The following is a 17,015-nucleotide window of genomic DNA, read 5'->3' as shown; positions in this document are numbered from 1 at the left end:
TCTTTTATTTTACTTAGCTTCATCATACCTCATATTACTAAAAATTTGTGTATGTAAAACCTTTCCTAATAAATCATTGTGCTACTCACATCAACCAGAATAACACATCCACACACACCAAAGGATACAACACTCTGTCGCTTATCTAACTACAGAAAGTTGTAGTTAGAGATAGATTACATAAAACTTATAACAAGAAATAATTATCACATTTTTCAAGATTTTTACAATGTCAGATAACAACATAATCCTAACCTAGACATTGATGCACCACAAGGAAACAATGTTATCCATGGCCTGCTAACCTTGTTATAACTCAGCGTACAAGGAAACACAAATGTCCAATGACAAGCTGTGCTGCTCATATGTCAAGGTCCTGTCACTCAGGTGTTGTTGCTATGCTGAACATCTTTATCACTTTTAAATAGTATTGGAACTACTGAATCCGCATCACTTTTCCAAGATACCCTTGATGTAGACATCACTGTTCAGAAATCTGTCCACATCCAATTTGGTTAAATCTATAGGCTTGTTGCTCTGAAAACCAAGAAAATAAGATTTTTTCTGATTTGTGGCAAATTAAAAAGCTTTATTAAATATCTATTCTATGAAAGAACAGGAAAAGACACATTCCTGCCAAGAGCCCTGACAGCAATGGAACCTTTGGCATGATAATCCACTGCTCTACCAAGTTAAATGCATGTTCCAACAGCTAGCTGACAGAAGCCATATTTCATTCAAACACAAATCTAACATGAACACAGCAAAATTTTATCAAACTGTTGACATATGGAAGGATGTAACTGGTATTTTATATGATGTCCATCAAAATTTGACAAGTATATAAAATCTCAAATGTTTCCACTCAAAATATTCAATCTTGATTACCCATTCTTGTGTTTGTTAGGCACTATTGAATATCAGAAATCTGGACTTACCTTTTTGGTACGTTTTGATTTGACCTGAAATTAAACCATTTGTGATTGATTTACAGGCATGCTTACATTTCAAATATAGTAGAGGTCAAATATAAAGCACATCATATTGATAACAAGTATTCTGAAGACTCAATAAATTCTAAAATTAAAAAGACAATTACTGTGACATTCTACCAACCCTTATCAATACTGATTACATAAGCTTGAGCTAGCTCACCATAATTCTTGTGTAAAGCACAGTTTCAAATGAAATGGTATCATTAATGTTATGTAATCATTCAGATTTTGTGTAAACTGACCATGCTATTTTAAGTATTCATCACTTGAACAAAATGAGTAAAACATAACAATTCTGTTTAAAAGTACATTATAAGGAGATTTTATGAAATGGCACTGTGAATGTATTAAAATTGATATAGCCATTAATATCTTCAAACAGTGCAGGATTCAAATAAACCCATAACTTAATTGCTGTCAGAGAACCTGTATGTCCCTTTTGAGAGACCATCAATATAACTTACCTCCCCGACTGGGCAGCTGCTCTCTCTACGTTTGTGACCTCGTTTTGGAGATGGTTGACTTTGGGTCATGTCTGTAGCAGGTGTCCTACAAAACGCTGATGAAGAATTAGATCGCTCTAGAGAGGAACTTGTGCGGTCTCTCTCCATACTTTTCTCATAATCTACACATTCATGAGCAGTCTTTTCTTTACTTTTCCCAAGTCTTTCTTTATCCACACTGGTTTCAAAAACTTTCCGTCTAATACCTGGACTAGCATTAACTCTCTCCAGATTTTGACTACTATATCTTGAAGGACTTTCTGTGCTCTTGATAAAATTAGTTCTATGGGGAGATGGACTTGGTGATGACCTTTCCTTTGTTTTGTGATGAGATGGGCTCTGTGACATCCTATCTGAAGTTTTATGACGAGAATGGCTTTGCGATGTCTTCTGTGAAGATTTTCTGTGAGAATGACTTTGTAATGTCTTCTCTGAAGATTTTCTATGAGGACTTTGCGATGTCCTTTCTGAAGTGTTGTGATTATAAGGAGCACGAGTCAGACTTTCATCTGGTCTATGAAGGCTAGTTGAAGTTTTGTGAATAACATCCAAGTCTTTTCTTGGGATCATAGTTGATTTTCTATTTCTTCGTGGACTTGGTTCTGAATGTGATGTCTTAGCACTAAAATTGTGACGGTCTTTCTCATGTGAATGTTTATCAGTTGATAGACTGCCTTGTGTTTCAGACACAAAGTATAGTCCATCTCCACTTTTAAGTGATGCTGTGAACCTCTTTTTGGGTGGTGTGACATAGTGTTGGTGTGACGACACATCTTTCTCCACAGAATGTTCACCACCTGAACCCATATCTTTTCCAACTAAATGTTTCACATGGCTACTAAGTTTGCTACTTGTATGTGATATTTTCCTTGGGGTAAATTCTTGAGGATGTTTGAATGGTCCTCGAGCACTCTGCAGAGCATTTTGAGAGTCTTTACTGCCCTTGGAGACTTCTTTACTTAAGGTTATTACTTGTACTCGTCGTGGAGCTTTCTCTTTTTGATTGCCAACTCCAGGCCTGTTCTCTGGCGACACAGTGACAGAGGTTTCAGAGTTTTTGGTTATTTTTTGAGTAGTAGTTTGTGTCTTTAAAGAAACTTTTTCTGCACATTCGGCACTTTTCTTTTCCAAATTCTGTCTTGTACTTTTCTGCTCTAGAATTTTCCTGATGAAAGCTGAAGTGGTTGAAGAAGGTTTTGTGGCAAAGCCAGCTTGCCAGGCTGACTTTTTAGATGGACTGTTAGAATCACTTGACAAAGGAGTACTTTCATGGCTGATCGTGTGTTCTGTAACCATAACTCTCTCTCCTGCTGACAAATCATGGTCCCAGTCCCCTAATATATCTATGTCTTCATCACTGTCACTCTGCTGGAAGTCTTTATTCACGGTAACAACTTTTGTAGAATCATCAGGATCATTCTGTAAATCTGCAGTGTTTGTACTACTTGGACAAGTATCTTCTGTAGAGGATGGATCACATACAGGAGTGTCATTACTATTGCTCAGTGCAGAAAAGTACCTCGGACTGTGTCTGTCTTTACTGTAGTGAGGTGATGTGTTCTCTGACTGTGTTACAACTTGGTTGTGTCCATCCATGGTATCAAAAAGGGAAGGAATCTTGGCAATATCGTGGGAGACCTCTGTGATGGTGGGCAGTTTTGATGGTCCTGGAGTAGGTTCAGCCACTTCATCATCAGTTGTCTCTGTAAAGATATCTTGGTCAGACTGACACTGCCCATGGGGCGATTGATCTACTTCTGGCCGTTGAATAACATCACCATTGTCTACAGCAGAACTAGTACCTGGACAAGGCATAAGGGAGGTGGTAGTGACAGCTCTCTCTTGCTGCACAACTAAACCTTTCTCACAAGACATCTGAGCCAGCACATTTGGTGTTACGTAGATTGTGCCAGATCGATCAGGAATGAAGTCTGCAGGCTCCATTTGAGGTGTGGGAGCTCTCGAGGGAACTTTGTGTTGAGCAGGAGAACACACACTTTTGTATGGGGCAGTAGACATCACTGCAGCAGGTGAGTGGACTATTTGTGGAGTAGCAGGGGAATGGACTATCAATGGTGTCGCTGGGGACTTCACCATCAAAGGAGTGACAGGTGAATTCAGAACAAATTGGGACTGACTGAGGATTGGTGCAGGTGAATTGACTATCACTGGATAAGTCGGAGATGTAACTATGAATGTTGCTGGTGTCATGACGGGAGCAGGTGATTTAACAAAGTGAGTTGACACTGAAGCTGCTGAGTGAACTATCGGAGTTGAGGCAACTATGGGCAACCTTGTTTGGACAGGAGCTGGAGAATAAACAATTAATGCATTCTGACTAACTGCAGGTGTTGTAGAACTGAGCACTTGGGGAGTTGGCCCTTTACAAGATGCAGGCTGTCTATTTGCAGGTGAGCTAATCACGAACTGTGTTCCTTGGGTACCAGGCACAACAGGTGCTGGACTGAAAACAGTCTGCTGTGAATCTGGAGTAGAAAACACCTGCTTCAAAGCATCTTCTAATATATTAGTTGAACTTCCTTTTGAATGTGAAACACTTTCAACATTTTGGTAGTCTTGTGATTGGTCAATGTCTTGTGATTGATTTATAACATGGCCATGTGATTGGTTGACATCCTGATGGTCTAGTTGGTTTGAAACATCTGCTGCTTGATGTGTGTTTATTGTATTGTATGTGTTGAGATTAGAATTAGTTACTTTCTGAATACTGATACCTGACTGGCGATCACAGATTGCGTCTTTTGAAACTGACTCCTCATTCTTGTCCTTGACCTCAGTTTGGGACTGTAATTGCTGATTATCAGTGTTAGATTGATGGTCAGTCTGTGACTGGGGTTGCTGATTATCAGTGTTAGATTGATGGTCAGTCTGTGACTGGGGTTGCTGATTATCAGTGTTAGAATGATGGTCAGTCAGCGAGTGTGATTGCTGATTATAAGCGTCAGATTGATGGTCAGTCAGCGACTGTGATCGTTGATTATAAGCGTCAGATTGATGGTCAATCTGGGTCTGTAATTGTCGATTATCATTGTTAGATTGATGGCCTCCAGAATCTTCTTCATGAGTGACTTGTGAAGGGGTGTACTCAGGGATTGATGAACTTGGTTTGATGACTGGGACTATCGTATCTCTATTTTCCATTGTGTTACTAATTTCTCTAGAAGTGACAGTATCTTGGATTGAAAACACAGCACTACTGATCTCTGATTCTGCTACTTCCTGTGCACTACCCAAGACTGATTGAGAATTTTGAATTTTCTCTTGAATTTCTTTAGCCACATTTTCACAATGGTCTTTAAGTTCCGAGATATTCTCATTTGACCCAGTTGGTGGATTATGGCTGTTTTGCTCAGAATTAAATAATAAAGGGACTTGGTGAGATGAAACACAGTCTTGATTTACCATATCATCATAATAAGACGGCGATTTTCCAACTTCCTGCAGACTTAACGCACCCACATTTCCTAGAGTTAAAATTTGTCGTTGAGATGACTCTCCCTGTGTTGCTGTTTCCTCTGAGCGAGTTGGGGTACAGATTGTTAGCTGACTGGGTGTACCTGCTGGACTATAGTCAATGTCTTGAAAGGGTGTGAATTCTGGCTCATTGCAAAGATCCCTGGCTCGACATGGTGTTACCGTCAGGGTATTTTTGGCTTGGCATGATGGAGTGTTGGAAGATTTTCCCTTTAATGTCTTACTCTGTAGCGGAGAGTCAAATTTTTGTTGTGATGAAGGATCTTCTGTCAACTCTGGGCAGGAGTCAAACTGATCGTTGGAAATACTTGTTTTAGTTGGAGTCATTACATTCTGTGGTGAAGGTGGTTTTATTTCTCTTGATGCTGTTGGAGAATTGTTGATGTTCTCACCAGTAGTTAACTTTCCACGTGTTGATCTTCTCTCTGGAGGCCTACCAATTACCTTCTTGCTTCTGGCTGGTGTTTTCTTACCGCGACCAAAAGATGGCTGTCTGATTGGAGGAGAAACCTCTGTCAGACTTACGTTAGGTATTGCTGAACCAAAGTCAAGTGGTCGAACATGTATATCTTTTTGTGTTAACTTGTCAATAGGAATTCCACAATAACGATTGAGATCCTCATTAAGTGACTTCATGCCTGTCTCCATTCCATGATCAGCAGACCCATCACCACTACAACCAGCAGCATCAGGGTTGGGGGACTCCAGAAAGTCACGATCTGCAGAGTACGCATCGTTGAGGACAGAAGCATGATCTAGTTGGGTGTCTTTAGAGTTGTCACAGGTATTAGCTGGTACAGGTAGAGAAGGCTGACCACCACATATGTCTGGCATACTAGGAAATTCTGTGTGAATGGTTGTAGTTGGGGGAGTCTGAGGGGCATCTGTCTGTACAAATGGTAAACATGATGATGTAACTATCACAGGGGATGAAGACATGTTACTCTGGGACGTCACTGAATTTTGTGTTATTGCCGTGGTTACATGTGATGAAGACAGCACAGGTAAATGAGTTGGAACAAGATCTCCCATGGGAACTAAATCCTTAGCATCAGGGACCTCACTGAGGGAGTTAACCTCCAGAACAGGTACATGGTGCACAGAGCTACCACTTGGTGACAAAACTGCCATCAATGTTTCATTTGCTTTCTTTGTTTTAGTTTTCCTGGGCCTTGTCTGTAGAACTGTCTGATCACTGTTCACATCTGTTGTCTTTATGCTACTTGACCTTGTAACACATGACCTTTTTATGATTGACCTCTGTGTGACCTGTGATGAGGATTTTTCAGGAGATGCAATCTTCACTAAAGCTGACAATTCTACAAGAGAAAACAAGTGCATGAGGTCAATTTTGATAAAGAATCTGAAACTTCACCCACATAATACTGTGTTAAGTGATATTCTTTCTGATTCTCCTGAAATGCTTTTAAATAAAAAATGTCATTTTAAAAGTCACACATCAATGTCACCAGGTCATTAGGTAACTACCAGTTCAGATGTTCACATAATGATTTAAAGTCAATATACTATCCATATGATACTTTTTACTTACCTGATGACCAACTGCCTCCACCTGAAGGACTTAACGGTTTAGGCTGGACACGTTTTGGGGAAGACTTTTTTGGCAGAGGATTTTTCTTCCTACCTCGACATTTGGTGCTTGGTTTAGGTGCTGGGTTAGGCTGTAGGTCTATCTCTACTATCTGTAATAAAGAGATAAGTGTACTTCAGTAAAATATATAGACAATCCTGTTCCTTGATTTCTTACATTTCTTTTATGTACAGCTTGTACTAATTCCCTCATTATGATGAGAGATTTTCTGTTATCAGTACATAAAACTGACCATCTTCAAAGGATATGAATTGTGGATTGTTTTTGTGTGACTACACATTTGCAGAAACATACCAATATACTGCCCTGATTGTACTATAAAAATTCTTTCAGAACATCAAATTTTGACTTGCATATTTTCATCTTCACAAATCAAAATGTTACCCTATCCAGAGATGAGAAAATTGAAAAATGTATATGTTTTGTACAAAGAATTAAAATCGTACAACCAATTAATGTTTAAAAATTATAACATGTCATGCAAATTTTGTTCTCTAAAGTAAAATAATTCTACATCTACAAATAAGAAATTATGTCTTGGTGACATACTGAGAACAGAAACTCATATCCACTACATACCTCTCCTTTGGCTTTAGCTTCCAGTTTGTCCATAAGGCTACGAATGTTGATGGTTGGCAAAGATCTTGGAGATATAGACTGAACAGAGGAATTGGGCCTGGAAAACACCATTTGGGAAGTAGTTTGAGCAATGGAAGAAAGTTTGGTGAAGTCTACACTAGTGGCAATGCTAGTCATACATGGCAGAGCAAGAGTATTGGACCTGACAGTGGTGGGAGTACTGCTGTGTTGTCCTCCATTCATGCCACTCACAAACAATGAGTAAGAGGCCGATGAAACACTACTTGTTCCTTCACTGGTGTGACACTGACTCGACACACATGGCTTGACTGGAGATTGTATAGTAAATGATGATAACGGATCAGGCAGGTCATCATCACAGACAGAGCTCCTGAGAGACAGCACAGGAAAACCGTGAGGGGAGGTTACTGTTGATTCAACTCTTCCTTCACTAATATCAGATGAGAAAGATGAGGTAATTGGCTTTACAGATGTCACTGCTGTTGTGAACGGCTGGGACGAAGGTCTAGATGTGATTGGTTGATGGGATGTGACAACACTTGCCAATGGCTGAGCTGTCACACACATAGTCACACTTTGTACAGCTGAGGTAGCAAATTGCTGAGAAGCAATGTCATTAGCAGTCACTTGGGCTGCAACACCAAGATCAGTCAGAGATTGCTGCTGTAAGGATGAGGAATTTATACTGCTTGTATCTGGAAACTGCACTGCATTAGTAGTACATTGAGTAAGGTTGTGAAAAGACTCCACATTACTTGTTGAAGTATTAGCAAAATTTGGTTCAGCAGGAAGTTTAAACAGGTTGCTTTCAGGGTCTTCTGATATTGGCATAAAACTTGGAGAGTGTGTAAATGGTATATTTTCTGATGTCACTCCACCAAAGGACATACCGGCTTCTGGAGCTGAATCTTCATTACAGCCTTAAATGTAAGAAAGCACATTTTCAATGACACTTAGGTAAATTTTACAAAAACAAATTAATTTTGCATATTATATTTGAATGTTTATTTTTAAAATTTGTTCTAATGACAACATGTCAAATTGTGGAAACTTGTCAACATCCTTGATGAAAGCTGATCAAACCAGCCAGATGTTGTCTTTGGCATCTTTACCTATCAAAAACACATGCAGTAACAGGAGATCCCCAGGGGATCTTGTAACCAATGTTTGTTTAATCTATACTGGTTATATGCAAGTGTGATCTCTTCTTTTCTTTCCATTTATTTGCTCTTTAATCATTTGGTGCAATGACAGAAGGCAACATCATTACACAAAGGAAATTGACAAATAAAATTGGAAAATGAGAGATGCCTTTTTACACTATCCCTAAAATCAGCAATGAACGGTGACAACTTCATGACTGAAGGGAATCTACATATGAAATTTAAAAGTAATCCATCCAGCACTTATCAAGAAACCACTGTAACAAAATATTGAATTGTCAACATCAAAGATGGCCAACTGTCAACCATTTCAGTTTTTTGATCTATCTAAAAAAATAGACATGTGACAATGGTGTGCTAAATAGGCATTTGATCTATAATGATTGCAACGTATCTCTACCTAGAAGATCAGTGTATATGATAATGCCCAGCACATGGTACATAAGATACAGTTCTCACAAGTTGTGATAATACAAACACACAAAAGTCTTAACAGGACATTCTACACAAGAGGGCAAATCACTATCTGTTTTGTACCTTTTGAGAATTCATAGGACTTTTTAAACTACTGTTGGCATTAAAATACCTTTCCTGAGGTCATTTTAGACATGCTAAAGTAGCAAAAATACCTCCTGCCAATATAGAATTAGATCGTCTAAATATAGCACATAGGCCGATCAGGAATTCAGTCACTGACCGGATCATAGATTTATGCCAGGTATTGGGTAAATACACATCATTTATGATTTCTGCTGGGATCAGAATTCTAAAGCTTTGTTTGGCCTATTTCTTGTCCATCTAAAAATACACAAAGACATTTCCCAGTGTTTGGCTAATAAACCTCAATCATGGTCAAGTTGATGTTTGTGAATCAGCTTAGCTAGATCTTCATAGAATTTTCATAAATCAAACATCTTAATTTGATTATATGTTAAAATGAGGCATAAAATTTGTTTGATTGCAAGTGAATTTTTTCATAAACACATTACATAAAATGGTAACTTGTGCTGAATATCCATCTGACAAAGTAGAAAAGTTACTATACCCGAGGAACCAGATTGTATTGGTTTTGTATTATTTCTGGTTGAAGTCTGAAGTGCATTACTACGATTCTTGTTGTCTGTAAAATCACGGTCATGAGTAGCCTCATCAACTGAAAAGAGAAACACAAAATTTATTAAAAGGAACAAAAAAAAAAAAAAAATCATTCTGAAAACATGTAACTCCTTACATATTATTATAACTTTTTGACATGGGTGATCAATCTCATCTGGTGGTATTGTACACGTAATTTAAACAATTTAACTATGACAAGACTGACTCTCCTGTATCAAAAAGGTGTTATGAGAAATCTATAGATCTATTTTTTTTCAAACATATATCTATAGACTGGAAAATATGATTTTGAATCATTTAGAAGCCCTACTCCCTCAATAGTCCGTAAAATAAACAGTTCCATGGTCAAAATCTTTTGATACACGATTCAAAGAAAGCGAGCGTGTTAAAACTGTTATTTTAGACATACTAAACTTAATCTGTCAAAAAAAATAATCACTTTATTTAAACGGAGTTTCTTTTGTAATTTCAACCCCACGAACAAATAATTCATTAATGGTTATTAGCAGTGGCAAATCACAGAAAGAACAGTTTACCATAGAGAGCGAAAGGCCTCCTCTTTAACTTTGATTTAGAACTTAGAAATGGCTGCAGTGTGAGTAATAAATATTGAACTATTATCAAGAAACAAACTTTAAAGGTTATTATAACTGTGTAGTATTTTATTTTGATTAAGCATTCCACTAGAATCTACATTATGTTATACATGTAGGTACACTGGGCACTAATACATTTGTACTTCATTTCGTTGTGATTTATATTTGCACTGAACAATGTCTGGATGAACATACAACACCCAATTATGTTATTTTCTAGTAACATACATTTGTGACGTGGCTGGCACTATAAATTTACTCTTGTCATAACTACTTGAATAAAGCAAGTCTATGATCTTCTACTAATTATGGTAATTGTAGGTAATTTTGTTGTATTGGACCTGTAAGGAAATGTGCCTTTTGACATATTGCTAGTGGTGGGCCAATGATGGAAAGTAAAAGAAAAAAAAAGGAATCATCAATGATTTTTTGAAAATGTCATTAATCGAAGTGTTTAATAAATTTTTGACTTTGCATCATCAAACTTTCGTACTTTGTAATTAAACCTACCCAAGAAGTAATCTTATTGATCCGTTGTTTGACCTACATATTAATAGTTAGTTTAAGATGGACTGAGGATATAAGATTGCTAATAACCAATTCATTCTTGTATGTGTTCAGTATGTGTTTGAAAATCCAGTCACAAATATACAAAATACAGACAACTCAAAATGGCAGATGGTAAACCTGACAATGCTACTCTCTATGTACTTTTATTTCCTACGAAAGAGCAAGGATGTACTAAATTCAGAAAATAGATTTTCATTACTAAATATAGTCACATCTTATCAATTATTTTCATAATGGAATGGAGAAATTAATCATGTATTTGAGCATAATTGTAAATCAAACGCTAAAGAGTGTAAAATCATTGACAATTGATTCATAAATAATCACAAAATGTGCAATTGAAAAATTTCTGTTGCAAAGTTTTTTTTATACAAGACTAGTTCAATAAAAGTAATTACATAAATGAAACTTGTTTCAGATAAGTTTAAAAATGTCTATTTCGATAATAGCATGTCTGAATGAAAGCTAAATTCACAAAATAGTGTTTCTTTCTCCCTGCAGATGACCCAAATATTTGCTTACGATAGCTGACGCCTGCAGAGAACAGCCACTCAAAATTGGGATCTTTTTCTGTCAGCTCAATAATTCCATTGATGGAAGATGCTGGCATTTGTGTTTCCTACAAAAAGAGAATAAAAATCAGGTGATATCTGATCCTTTAACCTTGACAAATGACAACCAATCTTTTTCAGACACTGTGGTATAAATTACTTTAAAAAAAGGCACTTCTTATAAGCATGTACAATTTGTTTCATCGCTTTACAACGGAAATCAGGTAAACAAGAAAGCTGATGTGATCTCATCTTGATCAGTTAAATCCATGGACTGAAAGCTCTCATTCTGTGCTACAATAAAAGTTCCATTGATCAGCTTTTCGAGGCTATCATACTGCTATTTGTTGGTATTGTTGGGTTTTTAACCACTTTGAATTTCCACATATAAAACCATAAAGCACTTACTATTAACTAGATCTGTTTGGAAGGTCACTAGATATTGTGTTAACATGCTTCTCATTTTGAAATGTTTGTCTATTTGATGGATATATCACCCTGTGAACCATTAACTTAACCATATATTACTTGAATTTTCGTTAGTATTCCAATACTGATAGACTAAGGGTAAAAATTAGTAAATTTGTTGTGGTGTTCATGAAATATCATATACATACGCTTTTAGCTTAAAATGAGGTCAAGTGTAACCTATAGCCCTTTAACTTTGACTGATAACTACCAAAGTCCTATCAGGTGTAGAAATAGATATTCTGGGATCAGGATATAACTACAAACTATTCTGATTAGGAGCTCATGACATCCAATGTATCTAGTATATAAACATTTTATTTCCAGAGTAGTCGAGAGTGACTGACCCTTTCACCTTGGCAGATGTCTACTTAAATCTAATCAAGTGTAAAATGTTCCAATACCACAACTTAAATATGTGCACGGGTTTATAAGACATTGCATGCAGTACAATAGGATGTTATACAGTTGAAAATGTTGATATTTTCTGACACGAAAACGACTCTTCAAGACAAATCGATATATAAAAGTCTGAAATCTATAGGTGTAACAGAAGCAGACATATGCTGCAGAAAACTGCTATCAGTTCTTCTTTATACCTAAGTGTATTTACCACTTTTTGTATTTCTTTCTGGAAGTATAATAATCTTTATATAGGACTAGAGAAAGCGAGTATGGCTCTAACTACAGTCCATCACGGCTGTGATACCTGTTGGTCCAGTATGTCCTCTAGGGAGCGACCCATGAAGGGACTCTCAGGAACCACGTCCACAGGAGGCAGGGCAGCTGGAGTACCAGGGTCTGGGATCACCTCTGGGTGTAAACTTTTGTTGATATTCTCTGCCAGTTTGTGAGGAAGCAATGGGTCATTCATGATGTGCTCTAGTATTTGCTGTGAAATAAAAGATCTGTATTACTAGTATTCACTTCAGCTAAGTTTTCAAATGTGCTCACATAATATCAGGTAATTCTATCTGTATGAAAAAAATCTGTCATTTTCATTCCTTTTCATTTTTGATAACATGAGCTAGCACATCTTCATTACAAGGAGCATGGAGAAGGTATTAATTACAACACACTATATATTTTATGTAATCCTTTCCTGCAAGGTTAAAAGGTAAAAGAGTTGTCACAATGACATGACACTTACAGAGAACCAGTTTTCAGTTAAATACGAAACATGTAAAAGCGGTTTTAGATGGACATAAAACTTACAGGGAAGGAGTTTTCCAGAGCTGACCCATCTGTGCTATTACTACTTTCATTTTGGCTACTAACACCTTGTGTAGCACTGGTGTCAGATTTATTTTGTCTACGGTGATCACCCTGTGGTTTCCTCTTAGGTGGTCTGATTAAAAAAGAAACAAAGGTTAATGCTGTTCATAACCTAGATCTTCAAATAAATCATTGGTAGGTATTACATTACTGACATGTACTTCAGTGGTCCTTCAGTTGTTTCTGATAAAAAAGTGGACGACAATTAATAAGATTGTAAGAATGCAGCACATTCCTGTATTAAACAGGGAATTATCTTTTTAGCAAGAACTGGAGAGATGAGCCTGATAATGATGTCAGTTCTATCTTACATATATCAAGGGTAACTGTTGTGCTGTATTATACATGTCTGATCTACCTCTTCCTTCTTGGTGACTTCTCCATCGCAGGCTCCAGAGTGGTATTATGTTTGACTGGGGTTTTAAGGGATGGCACAATGCCAATGGAAGCTGCTGGGGAGCCTGGAATATCAGTAATTTCCCTTCCTACACTTGCAGCTTCTGTTGTACATGCCATCATGGCTGGGGATGTTAATACCACAGGAGTATCTGTAGCAGTTGATTCTGTGGATCCAGAAGTCATGTAAAAATATCACACAAATCTGTATCCCCTATGTACTCAAAGTATCAATAGGTCTAGACAACCTTTGAATAACATTGCTTTTGAATAAAGACTTTCGTAACTGTTTAAAACATTCCACATCATCTATCATGTACTTAGAAATTAACCTGTTGCAAAGGAAGTGATCATGATACTTCCAGATTAATGAGCAGGAAATTTAAGTTTCTAACAGCACAGCATAGTTTTGGAAAAAAACTCACAAAAACAAAATATTGTAAAAAAAAACTATTGAAAACAATTCCTCCATTTTTTTCCTGTCACAAAGTTGTAATCAGTTTTTACATAACCTACTTTTTCAAAATCAGTTACAAACCTGTTATAGTATTGATTGTTGAGCATTCTGATGGATTGTTCTTATCAACTGAATTCTGATTAGCTGGTCTGGGACTTAGTAAAGCACTATTATGGTTGCAGTCACTTGGAATTCCTGTAGCTGATTGTGAGGTAGGTATTTCTGTTTTTTCAGTTCCACTAGTTTCATCCACTGACATTTCATACACATCAGAATCATTACCATCACCACCTTCTCCAACGTCTGATGGTGAAGCTGATTGTGACATGCTGTAATCTGATTCATCTTTGTCCACAGGGTTTTTCTGTGTAATCACCAATGGTGTGACAGTTGTTCTAGAGTTGTGGGGCTGAATAACATCAGGATCAACATTGATCACGGAGGTTTTGATCTGATTACGCCGTCTTTGTGCCATCTGCATTCTTGTCCTTGACCCTTGTTTCTCATTTCCTTTGTATGCCAAATTTGAATTAGAAGCCACACGCTTTTTTATATTGTCCACAACTGAATCAAACTGGCACCACAGAGAATTTAGAGCTGGGTTAGGAGTCAACTTTCTGGTAGATTCTGAAATATATAATTTTGAAATAATAGAGCTAGTTTTTCAGTGATGATAGTATACTGATTGAACAATGCTGTCAAGTAATAATCTCTATAAATTTTGTCTGACAAACACCATTAAATGATATTTGGCCAGATAAAAATTTCAAACTGGCAGACTCTGAAATGTCATTTGTAATTATATACATGAATAATAAACAATCAACAAACACACTCACATACACGAACAGACCTTTTAACATTAAATGTATAGTCTTCGCGAAAGGGATGAAAAATTGCCAGTCATCCAGACTGCCAGACCAGAAACAAATCTGCCAGACCGAAAAAGAAACACCAATACTCTCCAAAAAAACAAGCATATTTAACTTTATTCAAGCAACACAATCATACAAAGATACATTTCTGCTTGCATAGTGATATTGCATATTTCAGTAGATCCCCATTTCCTTAGACATGTCATAATAGTCTCAAAGTTCATTGTTTCATCTTGAAAGTCTAGACATTCAGAGTCATCATTATTATTATTAATTTAATGACAATATGTCAATACATTACATGACATTCAAAAGCTAAAATGTATTGAAAAAGTTTCCAATAATTGAAATTTTCTTCCTGTTTTCGTCCGGGAACTTTGCTAACAGCATTTACAAATCAGCTATGATACAAGCAAATCAATTGGATAGGCTGGTATTGCTTAACCAATCAAAAAAGTTGATACATTACGAATTTATTATACCAGAAACTCGACTCTTTCGTATGAAAAACGCCTGCGAAAATAGATACTTGTGCCCAGAAAACCGGAATGACGACTTGACAAAAGTGCCGGACCGAAGGGAATTTTGCCAGACATGACTGACAGTCCAGCGCCTTCTACGAAGACTGAATGTATGTTAATATGTAATTGGAAGGAGTACTAAGAAACACACTTCCCCTACTGGGGTTTGCACTAGCAACCTCCTGATCTCTAACCAGACATCCTACTGCTTGAATAAATGGAAATTTTCATTAGCTGGTCAGGCTCTAAAGGTGACCTGTACTCTAAAGTTTATATACAACTCCCTCATTCACAAGTCTTAATCCCCGAATACACCCACAACCAAATTGCAAGTTCTTAATAAATATCCAAAGAAGTATCTCAGTCTCCTAGAGCTTGTACCCTTGAAGTGACTGGTCAAAAGATAAAATTGATGACCTCTAAGTCTGAAAGCAGATGTACACTTTACTACTAGACTAAATGAAAACTGCCACCAACAGGTGCTAGTAAGGTGACCCGTACTTTCTACATCTACAAGTGGAAATGATATGGAAAAACAAAACAAAAAAACTATAATAGAATTTATTGATCTAATGACTTGTGAAAGGTCACTAAGGTTCCTGCACAGTTTGTTGAATGAAAAGTCCTACTTATATCATACAAAAAAATATATCTATATCTGTTAGCTGTATTTGTTATTATTAATTTTAAATTTGATGTAAATACTAGGGACCAAGGGGAGCCTTCATATGAAATTTGAGAGAGATCCATCCACTGCTTTTCAAGAAAATACTTATTACAGATTTTCACTGTAAAAACTTAAGACGGCTTCCTGTCAGCCATTTTGACTTTCTGATCAGCCTCCAAGTCAAACAGGCACAACAAGGTACCAAGGGGAACCAACATATAAAAAAATTGAGAAAGATCCATCCAGAAATTCTCAAGAAAAAGGGATAACAAAATTTTGTTTATGGACGGACCATCTGATGATAGTTGGCTAAAAACTGATACTAATCAAACTAATCGCACAAAAACAGAGTTTCCGTGATATAAGCTGTTAATAATGGATCTTTGTTTTGTTTCATGTCTTTCAAATTTTTAATAACTTAAATCAACATTTTTTAACATTGATATGTTAACATCATTTTTTTTATTTATTTCACTTATTTAACGGGTTTTACGTTTACTATTACGGCCATTTCGTCCAAAGTTTTTGCATGTACCTGCCACTCTTAGAGAACCGTATTCTTCCAGGATCTGTAGAAGAGCCAAGCCATTGATTGTCAATGGGTAATACTGGCCCTTTTTCATGAAACTGACGTATTCGCTTAGATGAGGACATTCTTTTATAAAGTTCTTGTACGTTTTGCTGTAGCCTTCCGCTTGTAGATATCCTGAAAACAAAACAAAAAAGATAAATATGAAAATCAACATGAAAGGAATCGTACATGCGACAATAGAAGACAACTTCAGTATGGACAACAAATTAGCATCCCCATCCACAGAATCGTATTGTCAACATCGAACTTCGGTGGATGGAAAAATGGTAATGTGCTTCATAAAAGGCAATAGTTCAACACAAACCTAAAACCAGACGGGCAATTTCAGAAGGCAGGAAGTATAAACTGTCACATGCCATATCATATGAGATCTTAAACTATGGCATGGAAGTCTTGTATATTTCACAACATCGTCTGAAGTAAACACGAATAATGGCGGGCACGATTCAGTATTTGCTTTCCGGTTGTCGTAAAGACAGAAAAAAAAATCACATCTAAATAACTCATTATTGTTTTTAAAATTAAATGAGAATGTGTGCCGTGGTTGCTATTTTTACTCCTTT

At 36.8% G+C, this 17,015-nt stretch overlaps 1 protein-coding gene across 1 annotated transcript; it reads right to left on the bottom strand.

Annotated features, from left to right (window-relative positions):
• Nucleotides 1-273: 273 nt before the first annotated feature.
• Nucleotides 274-16,811, bottom strand: LOC132547920 (mucin-17-like). Its single transcript, XM_060211728.1, has 14 exons — nt 16,757-16,811; nt 16,396-16,566; nt 13,879-14,424; nt 13,303-13,507; nt 12,885-13,017; nt 12,379-12,561; nt 11,173-11,269; nt 9,414-9,521; nt 7,185-8,125; nt 6,546-6,696; nt 4,505-6,312; nt 1,460-4,348; nt 939-962; nt 274-537 (listed from the first exon to the last, which is right to left on the bottom strand). The coding sequence occupies exons 1-14, from the start codon at nt 16,809-16,811 to the stop codon at nt 451-453; spliced, it is 7,398 nt and encodes a 2,465-aa protein (XP_060067711.1). The 3' UTR covers nt 274-450.
• Between the last annotated feature and the right edge of the window lie 204 nt (nt 16,812-17,015).

This window comes from Ylistrum balloti, unplaced genomic scaffold (genome assembly GCF_031769215.1).
Source record: "Ylistrum balloti isolate Yb309-2 unplaced genomic scaffold, AGI_CSIRO_Ybal_v1 Utg369988, whole genome shotgun sequence".
NCBI lineage: Eukaryota > Metazoa > Mollusca > Bivalvia > Pectinida > Pectinidae > Ylistrum > Ylistrum balloti.
The sequence above is the reverse complement of the archived record's forward strand: the minus strand, read 5'-3'. Positions and strand labels throughout refer to the sequence as shown.

What these genes read in the sequence shown, in the direction of transcription:
- LOC132547920 (XM_060211728.1), bottom strand. Translation starts at nt 16,811, where the DNA reads ATGGCATGTGACAGTTTATACTTCCTGCCTTCTGAAATTGCCCGTCTG. An exon ending in AGGACATACTGGACCAACAG is followed by an intron (nt 11,270 to 12,378) that starts GTATCACAGCCG and finishes CTCTTTTTGTAG; the next exon opens with GAAACACAAATGCCAGCATC. An exon ending in AGATTGACCATCAATCTGAC is followed by an intron (nt 4,349 to 4,504) that starts GCTTATAATCAA and finishes CAGCAACCCCAG; the next exon opens with TCACAGACTGACCATCAATC.